The sequence below is a fragment of the Mobula hypostoma genome, chromosome 5 (assembly GCF_963921235.1).
Source record: "Mobula hypostoma chromosome 5, sMobHyp1.1, whole genome shotgun sequence".
Taxonomy (NCBI): Eukaryota; Metazoa; Chordata; class Chondrichthyes; order Myliobatiformes; family Myliobatidae; genus Mobula; species Mobula hypostoma.
Window position 1 is genome coordinate 141,008,540 of NC_086101.1, and position 22,230 is coordinate 141,030,769.

At 43.2% G+C, this 22,230-nt stretch overlaps 1 protein-coding gene across 1 annotated transcript in view; it reads right to left on the bottom strand.

Moving 5' to 3' along the window:
- pgm5 (phosphoglucomutase 5) overlaps window positions 1–22,230 on the bottom strand; it is a 201,782-nt gene that overhangs the window by 107,333 nt on the left and 72,219 nt on the right. Inside the window, exon 3 of the mRNA XM_063047659.1 lies at window positions 12,205–12,351. Coding sequence (XP_062903729.1) covers window positions 12,205–12,351 — 147 coding nt within the window. The remainder of the gene's footprint in view (window positions 1–12,204; window positions 12,352–22,230) is intronic.

Sequence of the window (22,230 nt, forward strand, 5' to 3'; positions counted from 1 at the left end):
AATAAAAGTAGAAGACCCAAGTGGAGTAACAAAGCTAGCATACCGTGTACTATTTGCACTGAAAGGTTGGTTTCTGGGCTGCACATTTCACCTAAAATAAAATTTTATCCAAAGTTTTGCACACAAAAACATTTTCAATCAATTGTAGATGCAGTATTCTTGCCTGAAATACTGATGGTGTTCAGACAACTGGTAAAGTACAGACGTGAGCAATAGCTGAATCCAATACCTAGACTGCCTTTGCCACTTCATTCCGAGTGCACAGGGCTTAACTATTCTTAAAGTCGACTGTTTTTGCCAAGTTTGCCGGTGTCCACTTGACGAGTGGCATTCTCCAAACAGCTGTCACAGTATTTGAACAAACTTGAAGGTTGCTAATAGCCTCCCTGCAGAAATGTTGACATATCAGATCCCTCAAAGGAACGTTTCTCATAAACCTTCAGCGGCAATTTTGGAAGCCTGCAGAATAGATCTACCTTTGAAATATCATTTGCTATTCATATCCCTCAAACTAAACCCAGTCCATTGGATGTGAGTCACAGTTCAGAGGAGCTGTTTTCCCTCTCCCTCAAAAGATCATGGGTTCAAGTTCCACTCCTGAGAGTTGAGCACACTTGTGCATTACTGAGGGATGCTTTAGGATAAAACGTTTAACCAAAGTTGTCTGCCCTTCTGGGTGGACATAAATATCCCACAGTACTATTTTGAAGCAATGTGAGTGGGGAAAAAAAACATTTGACACTCAACCACATCAAGAAATATTGAGACAGGTGGCTAAAAGAACATAGAACAGTAAGCACAGGAACTGGCCCTTTGGCCCACAATGTTGTGTCAAATAAAACTAGTAGCTAAATGTCTATCTAAACTAATTCCTTCTGCCTAGACAACATTCTTGTCTCTCCATTTTCTGCACATTTATGTGCCAATGTAAGAGCCTTTTAACCACCTCTCCCACCCCTGTCAACACATTTCAGGCACTTACATCTCTGAGTAATAAACTTGCCCAGCTCATCTCCTGTGAACGTACCCCTTCCCACCTTAAGTACATCAGACATTTTAACTTTAAGAAAAGAGTACTGGCTTTCTATTCTACGTCTTTCATAATCTTAGAAATATCCATCAGGTTTCCCACAGGCTTTGCTGATCCAGAGAAAACAAACCAGGTTTCTCCAATCTCTCCTCATAGCACATGTCCTCTAATCCAGCCAGCATCCTGGTAAACCTTTTCTGCATCCTCTCCACATCCTTCCTATAATGCAATGACCAGAATTGACAGATCTGGCCTTGCCAGGGATTTATAAAGCTACAACATAAAATATAATGCTGAAATAGTTGCCACAAGAGGACGCAGGTTTAAGGTGCTGGGGAGGAGGTACAGAGGAGATGTCAGGGGTAAGTTTTTTACTCCGAGAGTGGCGAGTGTGTGGAATGGGCTGCCGGCAATGGTGGTGGAGGCGGATATGATAGGGTCTTTTAAGAGACTTTTGGATAGGTGCATGGAGCTTAGAAAAATAGAGGGCTATAGGTAAGCCTAGTAATTTTTAAAGTAGGGACATGTTCGGCACAACTTTGTGGGCCAAAGGGCCTGTATTGTGCTGTAGGTTTTCTACGTTTCTATAATGTAATTATATGAGTTCCTTAATGAGAAAAGAGCAACACAGAGACTTCGACAGGGAATTTCAGAGCTCATGGTCTGAGCAACTGAAGCCATAAGGCCATAAGACATAGGAGAAGAATTAGGCCCCGCCATTCCATCATGGCTGACCCATCAGCCCTCTCAACCTCATTCCCCTGTTTTCTCCCTGACTAACCAAGAACCAGTCAACCTATGTTTTAAATATTATCGCAAACAACAGGAATTCTGCAGATGCTGGAAATTCAAGCAACACACATCAAAGTTGCTGGTGAACGCAGCAGGCCAGGCAGCATCTGTAGGAAGAGGTGCAGTCGGCGTTTCAGGCTGAGACCCTTCGTCAGGACTAACTGAAGGAAGAGTGAGTAAGGGATTTGAAAGTTGGAGGGGGAGGGGGTGATCCAAAATGATAGGAGAAGACAGGAGGGGGAGGGATGGAGCCAAGAGCTGGACAGGTGATAGGCAAAAGGGGATACGAGAGGATCATGGGACAGGAGGTCCGGGAAGAAAGACAAGGAGGTGGGGGGGGGTACCCAGAGGATGGGCAAGAGGTATATTCAGAGGGACAGAGGGAGAAAAAGGAGAGTGAGAGAAAGAATGTGTGCATAAAAATAAGTAACAGATAGGGTACGAGGGGGAGGTGGGGCCTTAACGGAAGTTAGAGAAGTCGATGTTCATGCCGTCAGGTTGGAGGCTACCCAGACGGAATATAAGGTGTTGTTCCTCCAACCTGAGTGTGGTTTCACCTTTACAGTAGAGAAGGCCGTGGATAGACATGTCAGAGTGGGAATGGGATGTGGAATTAAAATGTGTGGCCACTGGGAGATCCTGCTTTCACCCTGCCCTCAAGTTTACCTGGTCCATTTCCGACACCTCTCTCCCCTTTCTAGATCTTTCTGTCTCTGTTTCTGGAGACAGCTTATCCACTGATGTCTACTATAAGCCTACTGACTCTCACAGCTATCTGGACTATTCCTCTTCTCACCCTGTCTCTTGCAAAAACGCCATCCCCTTCTCGCAATTCCTCCGTCTCCGCCGCATCTACTCTCAGGATGAGGCTTTTCATTCTAGGACGAGGGAGATTTCTTCCTTTTTTAAAGAAAGGGGCTTCCCTTCCTCCACTATCAACTCTGCTCTTAAACGCATCTCCCCCATTTCACGTACATCTGCTCTCACTCCATCCTCCCACCACCCCACTAGGAATAGGGTTCCCCTGGTCCTCACCTACCACCCCACCAGCCTCCAGGTCCAACATATTATTCTCCGTAACTTCCGCCACCTCCAAAGGGATCCCACCACTAAGCACATCTTTCCCTCCCCGCCTCTCTCTCTCTGCATTCCGCAGGGATCGCTCCCTACGCAACTCCCTTGTTCATTCATCCCCCCCATCCCTCCCCACTGATCTCCCTCCTGGCACTTATCCGTGTTAGCGGAACAAGTGCTGCACATGCCCTTACACTTCCTCCCTTACCACCATTCAGGGCCCCAAACAGTCCTTCCGGGTGAGGCAACACTTCACCTGTGAGTCGACTGGGGTGATATACTGCGTCCGGTGCTCCCGATGTGGCCTTTTATATATTGGCGAGACCCAACGCAGACTGGGAGACCGCTTTGCTGAACATCTACGCTCAGTCCGCCAGAGAAAGCAGGATCTCCCAGTGGCCACACATTTTAATTCCACATCCCATTCCCATTCTGACATGTCTATCCATGGCCTCCTCTACTGTAAAGATGAAGCCACACTCAGGTTGGAGTAACAACACCTTATATTCAGTCTGGGTAGCCTCCAACCTGATGGCATGAACATCGACTTCTCTAACTTCCGTTAAGGCCCCACCTCCCCCTCGTACCCCATCTGTTACTTATTTTTATGCACACATTCTTTCTCTCACTCTCCTTTTTCTCCCTCTGTCCCTCTGAATATACCTCTTGCCCATCCTCTGGGTCCCCCCCCCCCACCTCCTTGTCTTTCTTCCCGGACCTCCTGTCCCATGATCCTCTCGTATCCCGTTTTGCCGATCACCTGTCCAGCTCTTGGCTCTATCCCTCCCCCTCCTGTCTTCTCCTACCATTTTGGATCTCCCCCTCCCCCTCCAACTTTCAAATCCCTTACTCACTCTTCCTTCAGTTAGTCCTGACGAAGGGTCTCGGCCTGAAACGTCGACTGCACCTTTTCCTACAGATGCTGCCTGACCTGCTGCGTTCACCAGCAACTTTGATGTGTGTTGTTTTAAATATTATCAATGACTTGGCCTCCACAGTCATCCATGTCAATTGATTCCACAGATTCACCATCTGGCTAAGGAAATTCCTTCTCACCTCTGTTCCAGACAGATGTCCCTCTATTCTGAGGCTGTGCCCTCTGGTTGTAGACTCACCCCTATAGGAAACATCCTCTCCACATCCACTCTGTCTAGACCTTTCAATATTTGATAGGTTCCAATGAGAGCTCCCCTCATTGCCTAGTAAGCATAGTGTTACATCCTTGCTCTTATATCCTAGTCCCCTTGAATTGAGTGCTAACATTGCATTTGCCTTCCACACCAGACTCAACCTGCAAGGTCAACTTTAGGGTATCCTGCACAAGGATTCCCAAGCCCCTTTGCCCTTCTGATTTTTGAATTTTCTCCTCATTTAGAAAATAGTCTGTGCCTTTATTCCTTCTAACAAAGTATATGAATGTGCACTTCCATACAATATATTATATCTGCTACTTCTTAGCTCATTCTTCCAATCTGTCCAAGTTCTACTGCAGCCTCCCTGCTTTCCAACACTACTTGCCCCTCCACCTATCTTTATATCATCTGCAAACTTGGCTACAAAACCATCAATTTTGTCATTCAAATCATTGACATATGTATAACGTGAAAAGAAGCGCTTCCAATACTGACACCTGCAGTACACCATTTGTCACCGCAGCCAGGTAGAACAGGCCCAATTTCTTGTGACTCTTTGCCTCCTGCCAATTAGCAATTCTTTTATCCTTGCTAGTCTCTTTTCTGCAATACTATGGGCTCTTGCCTTGTTAAGTACCCTCATGTACAGCATCTTGTCAAAGGCTTTCTGAAAATCCAAGTAAGTAACATCCACTGACTCTCCTTCATTTTTCCTACCTGTTATTTCCTCAAAGAATTCCACCACTTGTCAGGTATGATTTCCCTTTAAGAAAACCATGTTGACTTTAGCCTATTTTGTTATGCACCTTCAAATATCCTAAAACCTCATCCTTAATAATGGGCTCCAACATCTTCCCAAACAATGAACCACTGAAATCAGGCTAACTAGCTTATAGTTTCCTTTCTTCTCCCTCCGTCCCTTCTTAAAGAGTGGAGTGACATCTGCAATTTTCCAATCCTTCAGAACTGTTCCAAAATCTAGTAATTCTTGACAGATCATTATTAATGCCTCCATAATCTCTTCAGCCACAGTATCTCTTTCAGAACCCTGGTGTGTAGTCCTTCAGTCTTTTCAGCTTTCCAAGCACTTTCTCTTTAGTAACAGCAATTACATTCACTTCTGCCCCCTGACACTCTCATATTTCTGACATACTGTGTTGCCATGGTGGAGTTAAAATATGGAAGAAATGTCGAACTCAAATGGGTCAAGTACAGTAGGAGGAGACAAACCAATTGTCTTTGTTCTTGCCATGTGCTTGAAAAAAATGAAGGCTGCCATTTTGTGCTTGAGAAAATGAAGGCTGCCATTTTGTGAAGCTGCCAACGGGAGATCCCTTATTTCACGTTATAAATTTAAAAAGCAGTTTGAGTGAGTATTGGTACAAAGGGAACAGCAGAATTCATGTTCTAAGTTGTTGGCCTGGGGTCAAGGTAGTTATGTTGTTGGTACAGAGACAATAAAGTGCTAGCTTTGATTAATTAAAAGTTGCTAAGTGAATTTCCTAACCTAGATCCTTTGATGAATGGTCAACAACTGCTAGTGTCTTCCACAATGAAGACTTATCAAGTTCACCCTTCATTTTCTTGTCCATCATTATTACCTCTCTAGAATCATCATCCAGTCATAGAAACATAGAAATATAGAAAATAGGTGCAGGAGTAGGCCATTCGGCCCTTCGAGACTGCACCGCCATTCAGTATGATCATGGCTGATCATCCAACTCAGAACCCTGTACCAGCATTCCCTCCATACCCCCTGATCCCTTTAGCCACAAGGACCATATCTAACTCCCTCTTAAATATAGCCAATGAGCTAGCCTCAACTGTTTCCTGTGGCACAGAATTCCACAGATTCACTATTCTCTGTGTGAAGAAGTTTTTCCTAATCTCGGTCCTAAAAGGCATCCCCTTTATCCTCAAACTGTGACCCCTCATTCTGGTCTTCCCCAACATCGGGAACAACCTTCCTGCATCTAGCCTGTCCAATCCCTTTAGGATTTTATATGTTTCAATAAGATCCCGCCTCAATCTTCTAAATTCCAACGAATATAAGCCTAGTCAATCCAGTCTTTCATTATATGAAAGTCCTGCCATCCCAGGAATCAATCTGGTGAACCTCCTTTGTACTCCCTCTATGGCAAGGATGTCTTTCCTCAGATTAGGGGACCAAAACTGCACACAATACTCCAGGTGTGGTCTCACCAAGGCCTTGTACAACTGCAGTAGTACCTTCCTGCTCCCGTACTCGAATCCTCTTGCTATGAATGCCAGCATACCATTCGCCTTTTTCACCGCATGCCCACTTTCAATGACTGGTGTATAATGACACCCAGACTCGTTGCACCTCCCCTTTTCCTAATTGGCCACCATTCAAATAATAATCTGTTTTCCTGTTTTTGCCACCAAAGTGGATAACCTCACATTTATCCACATTAAATTGCATCTGCCATGAATTTGCCCACTCATCTAACTTATCTAAGTCACCCTGCATCCTCTTAGCATCCTCCTCACAGCTAAAACTGCCGCCCAGCTTCATGTCATCCGCAAACTTGGAGATGCTGCATTTAATTCCCTCATCTAAGTCATTAATATATATTGTAAACAACTGGGGTCCCAGCACTGAGCCTTGCGGTACCCCACATGTCACTGCCTGCCATTCTGAAAAAGACCCGTTTATTCCCACTCTTTGCTTCCTGTCTGCCAACCAATTCTCTATCCACATCAATACCTTACCCCCAATACCATGTGCTTTAAGTTTGCACACTAATCTCCTGTGTGGGACCTTGTCTAAAGCCTTTTGAAAATCCAAATATACCACATCCACTGGTTCTCCCCTATCCACTCCACTAGTTACATCCTCAAAAAATTCTATGAGATTCGTCAGATATGATCTTCCTTTCACAAATCCATGCAGACTTTGTCCAATGATTTCACTGCTTTCCAAATGTGCTGTTATCACATCTTTGATAACTGACTCTAGCATTTTCCCTACCACCGATGTTAGACTAACCGGTCTATAATTCCCCGGTTTCTCTCTCCCTCCTTTTTTAAAAAGTAGGGTTACATTAGACACCCTCCAATCCTCAGGGACTAGTCCAGAATCTAAAGAGTTTTGAAAAATTATCACTAATGCATCCACTATTTCTTGGGTTACTTCCTTAAGCACTCTGGGATGCAGACCATCTGGCCCTGGGGATTTATCTACCTTTAATTCCTTCAATTTACCTAACACCACTTCTCTACTAACATGTATTTCCCTCAGATCCTCCATCTCACTGAACCCTCTGTCCCCTACTATTTCCAGAAGATTATTTATGTCCTCCTTAGTGAAGACAGAACCAAAGTAGTTATTCAATTGGTCTGCCATGTCCTTGCTCCCCATAATCAATTCACCTGCTTCTGTCTGTAGGGGACCTACATTTGTCTTAACCAATTTTTTTCTTTTCACATATCTATAAAAGCTTTTACAGTCAGTTTTTTTGTTCCCTGCCAGTTTTCTCTCATAATCTTTTCCCCCTTTCCTAATTAAGCCCTTTGTCCTCCGCTACTGGACTCTGAATTTCTCCCAGTCCTCAGGTGAGCCACCTTTTCTGGCTAATTTGTATGCTTCTTCTTTGGAATTGATACTATCCCTAATTTCCCTTGTCAGCCACGGGTGCACTACCTTCCCTGATTTATTCTTTTGCCAAACTGGGATGAACAATTGTTGTAGTTCATCCATGCGATCTTTAAATGCTTGCCATTGCATATCCACCGTCAACCCTTTATGTGTCATTTGCCAGTCTATCTTAGCTAATTCACGTCTCATACCTTCAAAGTTACCCTTCTTTAAGTTCAGAACCTTTGTTTCTGAATTAACTATGTCACTCTCCATCTTAATGAAGAATTCCACCATATTATGGTCACTCTTACCCAAGGGGCCTCTCACAACAAGATTGCTAATTAACCCTTCCTCATTGCTCAATACCCAGTCTAGAATAGCCTGCGCTCTAGTTGGTTCCTCGACATGTTGGTTCAAAAAACCATCCCGCATACATTCCAAGAAATCCTCTTCCTCAGCACCCTTACCAATTTGGTTCACCCAATCTATATGTAGATTGAAGTCACCCATTATAACTGCTGTTCCTTTATTGCACACATTTCTAATATCTACTCTCACCTCCCATTTACTTTTTATACATCTGAAAAAAATCTTGGTATCCTGTTTGATACTTTGGCAAGCTTAACTTCATATTTCATTTTTTCTATCCTTGTGGTTTTTTAGTTGTCTTTTGTTTGATTTTAAAAACTTCATAGTTCTCCAACTTCCCACTACTTTTTGCTGTATTATATGCCCTCAGTTTTGTTATTATACTCTCTTTGACTTCCCTTGTCATCCATTGTTGCCTCATCTTCCCTTTAGAATACTTCTTCATTTTTGTGATGTATCTATCCTGCACTTTCCAAATTGCCCCCAGAAACTCAAAACATCGCTGTTCTGCCATCATCCCTGCTAGTTTCCCCTTCCAATCAACTTTGGTCAGCTCCTTTCTCATGCCTCTATGATTCTCTTTGCTCCATTGTAATACTGATACATCTGACTTTAGCTTCTCCCTCTCAGATTGCAGGATGAAGTTTAATATATTATGATCACTGCCTCCTAAGGGTTCCTTTACCATAAACTCCCAAATCAAATCTGATTCATTACAGAACACCCATTCCATAATTGTCTTTCACCAGAGGGCTCAGCCACAAGCTGCTCTAAAGAGCCATCTCATAGGCATTCTACAAATTCCCTCTCTTGGGATTCAGCACTAACCTGATATTCCCAATCTACCTGCATATTGAAATCCCCCCTGATTATCATAATATTGCCATTATTACATGCCTTTTCTACTTCCCATTGAAATTTATATCCCACATCCTGGCTACTGTTTGAGGCCCTGAATATAACACCTATCAGGGCAGTGTCTGAAATCTACCCACAAGGATCCTACATCTTCCAAACGTATGTCACCTCTTTCTAAGGATTTGATTTCATTTTTTACCAACAGAGCCATCCCATCTCTTTTCACTATCTGCTTCTCCTTTCAATACAAAATGTATTCTTGGATGTTAAGCTCCCAACTGCGATCTTCTTTCAGCCACATCTCAGTGATGCCCACAATGTCATAGCTGCCAAACTCTAACTGTACTGCTAGATCATCTACTTATTCTGTATATTGTTTGCATTCAAATATATCACCTTCAGTCCTTTATTCAACACCCTTTTCAATTTTGCCCCCATCTTACAATTCTCCGCATTTCATGGATTGCAGTTTTGCCCTATCACTTGCCTGTCCATTCTCACAGTCTCAGCACACACAGTATCAACTTGTATACCAACTGCCCTGTCCTCAGCCCTATCACTTTGAATCCCAATGATCCAGAGATCTGAAACCCTGCCCCCTGCATCACATCCTCATCCACTCAGTCATCTGTATGATCATCCTATTCCTGCCCTGAACAGCACGTAGCACTGGGAGTAATCCAGAGGTTGCTACATTAGAGGCCCTGCTCTTCAGCCTTTTCCCAAAACTTCCCATAGTCACTTTGCAGGACCTCTTCCCCTTTCTATCTATGTCATTGGTGTCAATGTGCACCATAACCTCTGGCTGCTTTCCCTCCCTCTTGAAAATCTTTTTCAGCCTCTCTGAGACATTCTAGATCCTGTTACCTGAAAGGCAACATACCTTTCTGGCTTTCCTTTCACAGCCACAGAATCTCCTGTCCGTCCAGCTAACTATCAAGTTCCCTATCACTACTTCTCTGCCTGACTTTACCCTTCCCTGCTGAGCCTTAGAACTGGTCATAGTGCCACTGGTCTGTCTGGCTGCTGCTACTGTACCCCCACCCCAGTAGTATCCAAAGGGTATACTTGTTACTGAGGGGAATAGCCACAGCTGAATCCTACACTGACTGCTTACTCTCCTTACTTCTCCTGTTGGTCACCCATCTACTATCTGAAGTCTGCTCTCTGTGTGTTATCACCTCTGTAAAGGACTCATCTGGGAAGATTTCAGCCTCTCAAATGGTCCCGAGTACATCCAGCTCCAGCTCCAGTTCCTTGACCTTGTCAGTCAGGTGTTGAAGTTGTTTGCACTTCCTGCAGATGTGGTCACCTGAGAGACCATCAGGTATGCCTGAAATCCAACAGCTCACAGGAGCAGCATTCGACTACCTGAGCTAACATCCTGCCTACACTTTCACAAACTTGAGTTCTAGCCTGCGCCTGTTCCCGCCCAAGCCTGTTGAGCTGAAGCCTGACCACTCTAACACTTTACACTCCAACAACGACCACTCCACTTAAACCTTGCTTCTTTTTACTGGCCCCTGCTAATTAACCGTATTTACTATTAACTCAAGCAATCTCCCGCTCTGCAGACAAGTCCCAACAGGGTCCGCTTGTTTTTTTTTAAACTAGCACTTAAATCCTCAAGGAACTGTTTCTAATTCACTCCGTGACCTCCCACTCTACAGACAAGTAATAATAGGCCCTTTTCACTTTTTAAAGCCAGCGTGTAAAGTCCAGTAAGAACTGTCTCCAACTCACTCTACGATCTCCCACTCTGGAGACAAGTCCGACAGTATTGGATTGATTAAAATATTTAATACAATGGAGCTCTCGAGTGTTGCTGGGCTGGAGCAGGTAACAGGGTTAAGGATTCTATTCTGAGTTTAAGCAGCTTTGCTGGAGGGGATCTGTCATATCAGCAGCAGATTACTATCTCTTAAACCCCACCATCAATATTTCTTCAATGTAGAAGAACAAAGAGAAAATTAAAGAGACAATAATAGAGAATAAAGTTAAAAAATTCTAGATGAATGTGTAAAATAATTCTGATAGGCATCATGGTTAATTTTAAGCTAAGTGCCTGTAACGTGCTCGTGAATGGCATCGTTTGCCTTCCAGTTAGGATGTTAGTTACACCACATCTAGTGGCCACAAGGACAGGATTAGTTTAAGGAATTTACTGCTGCAACTGTGATGGCCATTTTGAAATTAGAGCAATAATGGATATAGTAGTACAGATTTTAATTAGTGGTCAGGTGATCCCGTAATCCAGTGATACAATTTGAAATCCTGCCAGAACTTAAAGGGAATTTAAAGTCCATCGAAGTTCTTGCTCTCTAACTGCTCGCCTACACTTATTGATCAGATTGTCTTGTTTACAATTTATTCCAACGGTTACTCCGGTTTTACCCCATCAGAGACAATCCCCCTCCCCTGCAGCTTTACGAACCTCTTCTGTCTCCTTTTCAGTTCTCATCAAGCCTCAAGACCTAAAACTTTGACTCTGTTTCTCTTGCCACAGATGTTGCCTGACCTGCCGAGTACTTCAAGCATTTCCTGCATCACCTTGATCTGGCCTGTCTTTTGATGTACCCAGACTCACAACAATGTTGTTGACCTCTAGCCATTCTTTGAAACGGCCCTGCAGGTGCTGCAGTTCAGAGGGTGCCTAGGATGGGAGGTGAATGATCTTAATGAGGCAATATTTTATGGAATATGCATTTTGCTGGCCTTAACAGAGAAGCCCATGTTCCATGAAATAATGCCTCATAAAGATTGGGCATGTGGCAAAGTGAGGTAGAAACGGTCGTCCCTCCAGCGCCAGTACGTCTGGTATTTCAGTAATTGTCCATTACAATATAGACTAATCCATATGAATGCATGTTGTTTGATTTCCCCAGCTCTTATGTACAGATTTCAATCATCGGCTCTAACCGGCAAACATTGATGAAGACCTGCTGTTGAAGGGTATGTTACCAGTCATTTCAGTACAGCTGTCTCACCTTATGGCCACTCAGCACTGGCTTGAGGAAGACATTTGCCAAGACGGAGTCTGTGCTATGCAGCACTTCAACTCTTGAGAGCCAGCTATAAGATTCGCCAGGGTAACAGCTGGGCTACAGCTACTGAAGCTCAAAACTACTTTGACTATTCTGCACATGAACTCTCTCCTAATACGAAAGATAAGTGGATCTTGATAATCACCAGCTCAGAACTGGTTAGTGAGCAGCCTCTCAGCTAACTTGATCACTCCCAGCTTAAATACCTTTTGAACTAAGGTGATATAAAAAGATGCGCTTCCTGTTGCAAAAGGCAATAATTTGGCATGATATAGAATGGCAGCAGAAATTCTCACCACGTACCTCGGAATGGTTTAAACTTGTTCTCCAGGTCAAATTCTTGTCTGCCCAGCCGAGAGAGGTCCACTCTTAAATCTGAACAGATTGCAAACTCTTCTATGGTTTTACTGATCTGGTAGATCTTCTCTGTCACTGACTCAGGAGCTGGCCCTAGAAACACAATAGGATAATTGAAAAATGTAAAGAAATTCTAAAACCCATAGGTCAAAAGCAGCAATACCAGAGTTGTTTCTACAAGCCCTTTGCAGAGGGCAATGAAAATTCTACCTTTGTAATATATCAAACATTCCAGCATCTGAAGTGACATCATTTTCTGATTGAGTATTGACTTACCCACGGGAGGCGGAGGGAGGTAACAGATGGAGTGAATTCCACCTGTGGTGTTCCACAAGGACTTATTCTGGGACCTCTGCTCTTTGCGACTCTAGAAATGACTTGGATGAGGAAAGGTGAAGGGTGGGTTAGTAGGTTTGGAGATGACTCGAAGGATTAATGGCGGTATTCTTAGCAATGTGGAGGAACCGAGGGACTTTGGGGTCTATGTCTATAGATCCCTTAAAGTTGCCATGCTAGTTAGTAGGGTGGTTAAGAAGGCCTATGGTGTGTACACACACGCACAAAAGGGAAGCATCTGCTGAAAATATTGGCTGCCTTACATTTGACATTACAGTATATTCCGATCTGATCCAACCCTATCACTCCATCCCTCCTATCTCAACATTTTCCTCCACTGTTGGAGGGTAGCACAGTGGCACAGTTTGTTGAGCTCCTGCCTCACCGCTCCAATGATTCAAGTTCAATCCTGACTCCCGTTCTTGTCAGTGTGCGGTTTGCTCGCTCCCCCTGACCATGTACTCTAGCACCCTCCCACATCCCAAAGGTTGTGGGTTTACAGGTTAATTGGTTAGTGTGTAGGTATGTAATAGAGAATTGGGAGAGTTGATCGGATTATAGGGAGAATAAATAGATTAGGATAGAATTTGTGTAAAAATGGGTGATTTTTGGTCAGACCAGATGGTTAGTACAAGAGGACTAGAATACAAGAGCAGGATGTGATGCTGAGGCTTTATAAGGCACTGGTGAGGCATCACCTTGAGTATTGTGAACACTTTTGGGCTCCTCATCTAAGAAAAGATGTGCTGGCATTGGAGAGGCTTCAGAAGGGGTTCACGAGGATGATTCCAGGAAAAAAAGGGTTATCATACGAGGAATGTTTGATAACTCTGGGTTTGTACTCGCTGGAATTTAGAAGGATGAGAGGGGATCTCATTGAAACCTTTCGAATGTTGAAAGGCCTAGACAGAGTAGATGTGGGAAGGATGTTTCCCATGGTGGGGAGTCTAGTTCAAGAGGGCACAGCCTCAGGAAAGAGGGGCATTCATTTAAAACAGAGATGCAGACAAATTTCTTTAGCCAAAGGGTGGTGAATTTGTGGAATTTATGGCCATGGGCAGCTATGGAGGCCAGGTTATTGCGTGTATTTAATGCAGAGCTTGATAGGTTCTTGATTGGCCATGGCATCAAAGGTTACGAGGAGAAGGCCAGGGAGTGGCGCTGAGGAGGGGAAAAAAAGGATCAGTCATGGTTGAATGGCAGAGCAGACTCGATGGGCCAAATGGCCTAATTCTGCTCCTATGTCTTATGGAATCTGTCACTCTGGGGTTTTTGGTCTGAAATACTAGCTCTGTATGTCTTTCCACAGACAGTGCCTGACCTGCTGAATGAGGTAAGCATTTTCTGCTTTCATTTTATATCTCCAGTAATGCAGTTTTTTTTATTTTTATAATCTCATTTGTTTCCCTCGCAACAGCTTCTTGACACAGATTCATGTGACCAGTGCCCTTCTCAGAGCTGAAGCAATTTTATAACAAAGCCTCATTGTATTTAGCTGATGCTCGGAATCTGACTCAGTCTCTGTCCCTGGATAGCTTATCAGATCCATGGACTCTCTGATGTTATCTCCGTCGCATATGGTCAGAAAATAACTTTCCAGTGCTAATCATATGCACTTTTTAACCACAATGGACATTTCTTCCTTGGCTGCTCATGTTGCAGTCTACAATAGTTACAAAGCCCAAGTCACCCGTTCTGCCTTTTGTAAGACCATAAGATGTAGCAGCAGAATTAGTCTATTCAGCCCATTGAGTCTGTTCTGCTATTCAGTCATGGCTGATTTTTGTTTTTTAACCCCATTCCCCTACTTTCTCCCCATAAACCTTAACCCCCCCACCAGTCAAGAACCTAATGATTTCTGCCTTATTGACATTGAATGACTTAGCATCCACACCCTCTGTGGCAACATATTCCACACATTCAGCAGACATCCCACCTCTTCCGGAACTTCCGGGAGTCTCCCGCATATTAAGAGTGGCTCCCTGATGCCTGCAAGTTATATACAATATCACAGAAATCAATTTTTTTGAGAGCGAGCGAGAGAAAAGCAAGAGGGAGCACATGCGCGACGAGACAGAGCACACGCGAGAGAGAGCAAACGAGAAAGCGAGCGAGAGTGCGCGAGCGAGAGAGGGAGAGAGAGCGAGTGAGAGAGAGCGTGCGCGAGAGAGAGCGAGAGAGAGAGAAAGCAAGCGAGAGTGCTTGAGAGTGCGCGAGCGACCATGAGAGAGAGAGAGCGTGAGCGAGAGTGCGCCATGGCAGAGTGTTCCAAAAAAAATAAAACGTACGTCACCCCAGACTACACTAAAGTGTACCCCTGCCTAATAGGGGTCAAAATAATGACAGTGTTGCTCACTGCACTGTTTGCTACAGTGACTTTTCTAGTTAAGCCTGTAAACGACATGTTGAGGTGAGTTTAATAGGAGTCATTCGTTCATTAGCATAGTTAACGTTATTTAAACTAGCTGGCTGGCTGCTAAGGAGCTACTCTATTGCAGACATCCCACCTCTCCCAGAAGTCTCCCGCAAATTGATGGTGCTACCTCCCTGAAATGAGTTTTTGCAGGGTGGGATGACAGCATTCACCACCCTCTGGCTGAACAAATTCCTCCTCATCTCAGTTTTAAACGGAGGCTATGCCCTCATCTCCTATACTCTCTTAATGAGGCCTGGTTAAAAACAACCTGATCTTCTCTCCTTAACGGGAATCTATTTGACTTCTTACATCAGGGTAAGCATCCTCCACCTGTCCACTCTACCTAGGCCTTGCAGCATTTGATAACTTTTAACGAGATCCCAATATATAGAAACATAGAAAATAGGTGCAGGAGTAGGCCTTTTGGCCCTTCGAGCCTGCACCGCCATTCATTACGATCATGGCTGATCATCCAACTCAGAACCCTATACCTGCCTTCTCTCCATACCCCCTGATCCCCGTAGCCACAAAGACCTTATCTAACTCCCTCTTAAATATAGACAATGAACTGGCCTCAACTGTTTTCTGTGGCAGAGAATTCCACAGATTCACCACTCTCTGTGTGAAGAAGTTTTTCCTAATCTCGGTCCTAAAAGGCTTCCCCTTTATCCTCAAACTGTGACCCCTCCTTCTGGACTTCCCCAACATCGGGAACAATCTTCCTGCATCTAGCCTGTCCAATCCCTTTAGAATTCTATACGTTTCAATCAGATCCCCCCTCAATCTTCTAAATTCCAGAGAGCATAAGCCTAGTCGATCCAGTCTTTCTTCATATGAAAGTCCTGCCATCCCAGGAATCAATCTGGTGAACCATCTTTGTACTCCCTCTATGGCAAGAATGTCTTTCCTCAGATTAGCGGACCAAAACTGCACACAATACTCTAGGTGTGGTCTCACCAGGCCTTGTACAACTACAGCAGAACCTCCCTGCTCCTGTATTCGAATCCTCTCGCTATGAATGCCAGCATACCATTCGCCTTTTTCACCGCCTGCTGTACCTGCATGCCCACTTTCAATGACTGGTGTACAATGACACCCAGGTCTCATTGCACCTCCCCTTTTCCTAATCGGCCACCATTCAGATAATAGTCTGTTTTCCTGTTCTTGCCACCAAAGTGGATAACCTCACATTTATCCACACATTTATCCATACTTCCTTCTGAATCCCATCGACTACAAGCCCAAATCTGTCAAACCCTCGTTTTGCACTTCACTGCACGTCTTCCTTCAGTTTCTAGCCTGGCTTTGGTTGTTTCTGCAGCTTTGTGCAGTCTGCACATTTCTGGAGTTAACTCTACCTCATGTAGTAGCCTTTTGTTCAGACTAGTTTCCCAGATTCCTCAAATTACCTGAGCCCTTCTATCTGCAAAGCTACAGCAGTCTACAAACAAGCCTAGCTATGCTTAGAGAATTTCAAATCATTCTCCGTGCTTCTGGTTACAAGAAAGAACTGTAGTCAGTAACCAATTTTATTTCTAGGCCAATTGTAATGTACTTGTTGGGCATCTATTCCAGAATCTCTTCTGATGCTGTTATGGATAGCATAATTCTCTCACTTTGTGACTAATAACTTACAGCATGTTCCTAATTTGCTATGCTCTGGTTTATCTAATGTGGCCTGGTTAATAACAGCCTGATCTTCTTTCCTTAAGGGGAGATCTTGCCTGACAAATCTCTTTGACTTCTTACAGCAAGATAAACAAAGGAGAGTCAGTGGACAAATTGCTTATTTGGATTATTGGAGGTCCTTTAGGGTCTGCTACTCTTCACATTATAGGTTAATGATCTGGATGACGGGAAATGATGGTTCGGCCAAGTTTGCAGATGATACAAAGATTTGTGAAAGAGCAGGTGGTGTTGAGCAAGCAGGAAGTCTGCAGTAGGACCTGGACTGGTGGGAGAATGGGCAAATAAGCACAGCTCAGCAAAGTGTATGATAATGTACTTTGGTAGAAGGAATAAAGGCATAGACTATTTACTAATGGGGAGAAAATTCAGAAATTGGAGGTGCAAAGGAACTTGGGAGTCCTAATGCAGGATTCCCTAAAGGTTTACTTGCAATTGAGGTGGTAGTAAGGAAGGTAAGTGCAATGTTACCATTCATTTTGAGAGGATTAGAAAATAAAAGCAAGGATATAACGTTGAGGCTTTAATACGGCATTGGTCAGAATATTGTGAACAGTCTTAGATTTCATGTCTAAGGAAGAACGTATTGCCATTGGAGAGGGTCAGAGGAAGTTTACAAGAATGATTCCCCAAAGAAAAGATATGAGGAGTGGTAAATGGGTCTGTGTCTGTACTCACAGGAGTTTAAAAGGAAGAGGGGGAACCTCATTGAAACCTACCGAATATCGAAAGGCCTGGATGGAGTAAACATGGCGAGGATGTTTCCAGTAATGGGGGAGTCTAGGACCAAAGGACACAGAGATTAGGGGGATTTTCTTTCACGAGGATGGTGGATCTGTGGAATTCACTGCAACAGACAGCTGTGGAGGCCAAATCAGTGGATATATTTAAAGTGGAAGTTGAAAGGTTCTTGATTAGTGAGGGTGTCAAAGGTTAAAGGAAGAAGGCAGAAGAATGGGATTGAGAGGGTAAAATAAATCAGCCACGAGGAATTGGTAGAGAAGATTCGATGGGCCAAGTGGCCTAGCTCCACTCTACGTCTTATGATCTTATAGCCATATACACAATGTAGAGCTTGTCTTCATTGCTTTGACCTTTGGTAGTTAATTGTCCTGAAAATCTATTTGTTCATCTTTATTTACTCCATGTACTATCTCCAGTGAATCACTCTCCACCCTGGTTGCTACCCAATATACTTTACCAAACTTGGGGTTTAAACTTCAATAACATTTCCAGTACCATGGCACAGGATCTTCTCTCATTCCCTCATTTTAAGCTGGCAAAGGTTATTTACGAAAGACTTTGCATTATGCATGGCAGCATTTCTCACAGTGCCTTCCTTATAAAGACATAGAGATATTCTGACACACTCTATGCTCGATGATACACAGAACAGTTGGGCACAATTTTTAAAGTGATGTCAACCACTAATATATATTACAATTTAGTAACATAACTAGAAAACTTATGGCTGATATGTGTATATACAATGCCTATAAAATGTAATCACCCCCCTCCCACCCGGAAGTTTTCATGTTTTATTGTTTAACAACAGAGAATCACAGTAGATTTAATTTGGCTTTTTTGACACTGATCAACAGAAAAAACTCTTTCATGTTAAACTGAAAACAAATTACAACAAATTGGTCTAATTTATTACAACTATTAAACACAAAATAATTGATTGCATAATTACTCACTCCCTTCAAGTCAGTGTTTAGTAGGTGCACCTTTAGCAGCAATTACAGCCTTGAGTCTGTGTGGATAGGTCTCTATCAGCTTTGCACATCTGCACACTGCAATTTTTCCCATTCTTGTTTACAAAACTACTCAAGCTCTCTCAGATTGCATGGGGATTGTGAGTGAACAGCCCTTTTCAAGTTAATCCACAAATTCTCAATTGGATTGAGGTCTGGACTCTGTCTTGGCCATTACAGGACATTAACTTTGATGTTGTTAAACCATTCCTCTGTAGCTTTGGTTTTATGCTTGAAGTTATTGTCTTGATGGAAAACAAATCATCTCCCAAGTCGCAGTTCTCTTGAAGACTGCATCAGGTTTTCCTCGAGGATTTCCCCGTGTTTTACTGCATTCATTTTAGCCTCTACCTTCACAAGCCTTCTAGGGCCTGCTGCTCTGAAACATCCCCACAGCATGATGCAGCCACCACCATGCATTATGGTAGGGATGGTGTGTTTTTGATGGTGTGCTGTGCTTGGCTTACGCCAAAAATAGTGTTCAGTCTGATGGCTGGAAAGCTCAATTTTAGTTTCCTCAGACCATAGAACCTTCTTCCAGTTAACTTCAGAGTCTCCCACGTGCCTTCTGGCAGACTCTGGCTGAGATTTCATGTGAGTTTTTTTTAACAATGGCTTTCTCTTTGCCACTCTTCCATAAAGCTGCAATTGGTGAAGCACCTGGACAACAGTTGTTGCATGCACAGTCTCTCCCATCTCAACCACTGAAGCTTGTAACTCCTCCAGAGTTGTCATAGGACTCTTGGTGGTCTCCCTCACTAGTCTCCTTCTTGCACGGTCACTCAGTTTTTGAGGACAACCTGTTCTAGGCAGATTTACAGCTGTGCCATATTCTTTCCATTTCTTGATGAATGACTTAACTGTACTCCAAGGGATATTCAGTGACTTGGAAATTTTATTGTATCCATCTCCTGACCTGTGCTTTTCAATAACCTTTTCGCGAAGTTGTTTGGAGTGTTCTTTTGTCTTCATGGTGTAGTTTTTGTCAGGCTGCTGACTCAGCAGCAGTTGGACCTTCCAGATACAGGTGTATTTTTACTACAATCAATTGAAACACCTTGACTACACACGGTGATCTCCATGTATCTAATTATGTAACTTCTAAAATCAATTGGCTGCACCAGTTATGATTTGGTGTGTCATATTAAAGGGGGTGAATACCTATGCAATCAATTATTTTGTGTTTTATATTTATAATTAATTTAGATCACTTTCACTTTGACATGAAAGGGTCTTTCTGTTGATCAGTGTAAAAATAGACAAATTAAATCCACTGTGATTCAATGTTGTAAAACAATAAAACATGAAAACTTTTGGGGGGGGGGGGGTTGAATACTTTTTAGAGGCACTGTATATACATATATCAGCATTTAACCAGACAGTCTTGCATTCCAATTCACCTTTCACAACCACAGAACACCAGAGCCTTTTGGCTAAAAAAAAGACTTTGTATGTAATCCTTATTGCAATGAATTAGGCAACTTGCACCTAACAAGGTCGCACAGGCAGCAACATAATGATAACCAAATCACCTGATCTAGTGGTACCGATTATGGTAAATATATTGACCCCAGGTTGCTGGGACAAAGCTTTCTGCTTTTCTTCAAAGAAATTCAAGTTCAGGTTTAATTGTTGTTCAACGTTAGACATGTATACAGCTAAGCCAAACAGTATTCCTCCAGGGCCAGGGTGCAAAACACAGTCACACACAGTACACAGTAAAAAAAAAACTGAGGTCCACTTAACATCTCCCTCAGAAAGGCAACACTTTGGACCTTGCATCATTTTCTCTACACTGCAGTTGAAATTATATAGCACCTTTTTCACCATGTAACGTTGGAAGGCACACCATAGGTGGGATTTCAACATAAAATATGGCATTGAGTGATTTAAAGAGATAGAGGGCAGATGACCTGAAGGAGCATCTTCAAAAGAGAGGTAGAGAGGCAGGGGGACTGATTGAAGGAATTCTTGAGCTTAAGGCTTTATCATCTGGAGACATGACTGGTGATAGTAGTGATAGAACGTAGAGATAATTAGGAGATCAAAAGGTATTGTAGGTAAAGCTGGAAGAGATTACATAGGAAGGGAGAGTTGAGTCCATGCAAGGATTTGAAAGTAAGGACTGAATGCAGAGCTGGAGCAGAGACCAGTCAAGCCTAGCAGTTTGGGAGTGATGGATGAACAGAACTGGGTGTGAGTTAGGTCATGTGTAGCTGTTGTTAGACCATAAGACCATAAGACCATAAGACAAAGGAGCAGAAGTCGGCCATTCGGCCCATCGAGTCTGCACCGCCATTTTATCATAAGCTGATTGTTAGGGTGAATTGAGGTGCTGGATTGTGATCTTTAGCTCAGTCCTCGCTTCCAACTGAAATTCCCTGACATTCTTGCAAGATTAACACACCGTATGATTTGTTGGAATTACTATAGGATCCATAATCCATATAAATTCATTAACGTTGCTGTCAGTAGCAACACACCCTGGGAAAGGAGACAAAAGGTAGCAATTTGCAAACCAGTGAAATATTTACACCTGAGAGTGTGATGATAGGGATGTTGATTTGTGTCTGTTAAATCTATCATTTAACATTTAAGTGGAAGAAATCCTGTGTCTGCTGTTATAGGACAGGATGATGCTCATTTTTGCAATGGAATAATGCCATGATTCCACTTCCCAAAGCAGTGAAGCAGTCTTTGAAGATTTTGAAGACAAATAAAAGACTTTAAATTTTACAGCCATGTTCCCTGAGGCAACATGGGGCCGTGAAATGACCCCACAAGGAAGAACCTACTTATGGTGTTTCATGGTCATTTCAGAGCCTCTTTTTATGAATTACTTTGGCTCGTTTATGGGAAGCATAAGCAACAGTACTGGGAACCAATTTATAAGGAGTCTTTCTGGTTTTGTCACAATTTAGAGTGGATTATTGGACAACATCTCCCTACCCCTCCTCTGCAACTCTCTGTAGTCTGAACCAGACCTAAAAGGCACGTCAATTGTTCCATTGGGAATACTGAGGCTGTTGACTTTGGGCTGTGTGCCTTCATCACCAATATCATTCACTTCCCAGCCCCTAACTTGTTCCTTGCTGTTCCTGAACTGAGGATCCAACCGTCACATCACCATGACCTTCTATTATCCTCATAATATCACTCATCTCCTCCCCTGCCTCCTCTAAGACTTGTATACGTTGAGGCCACTCACTTCCCATTGGCTTAGGTATCTCCACTACGCTTCCAGATGTCCACCAAGTCCAGTATGGTAATAAGACCAAAAAAGCCAAAATTGGCCATTTAGCCCATTGACCCTGCTTTGCCATTCAATCATGGTTGATTTATTTTCCCTCTCAACCCCATTCCCCCGTAACTTTTGGCACCCTTACGAATTAAGAGCCTATTAACCTCTGCTTTAAATATACCCAATGAATTGGCCTCCACAACATTCTGTTGAATGAATTCCAGACGTACCAGACTCTGGCTAAAGAAATTCCTCCTCATCCCTCTTCCAAAGAGACATACTTCTATTCTCAGCCTGTGCCCTCAGGACCTAGACTCTCCCACTATTTGAAATATGCTTCCACGTCCACTCTAACTAGGTTCTTCAGTCTTAGCACTAAAACACTTATTCTTATTTATTTGTTTGTTTGTTTGTTTGTTTATTTATGATTTAGAGATACAGAGCGGAATAGGCCCTTCTAGCCCAATGAGCTGCATTGCTTAGCAACCCTCCTATGTAATGCTAGCCTTATCTCACAGCAACTTACAATGACAAAT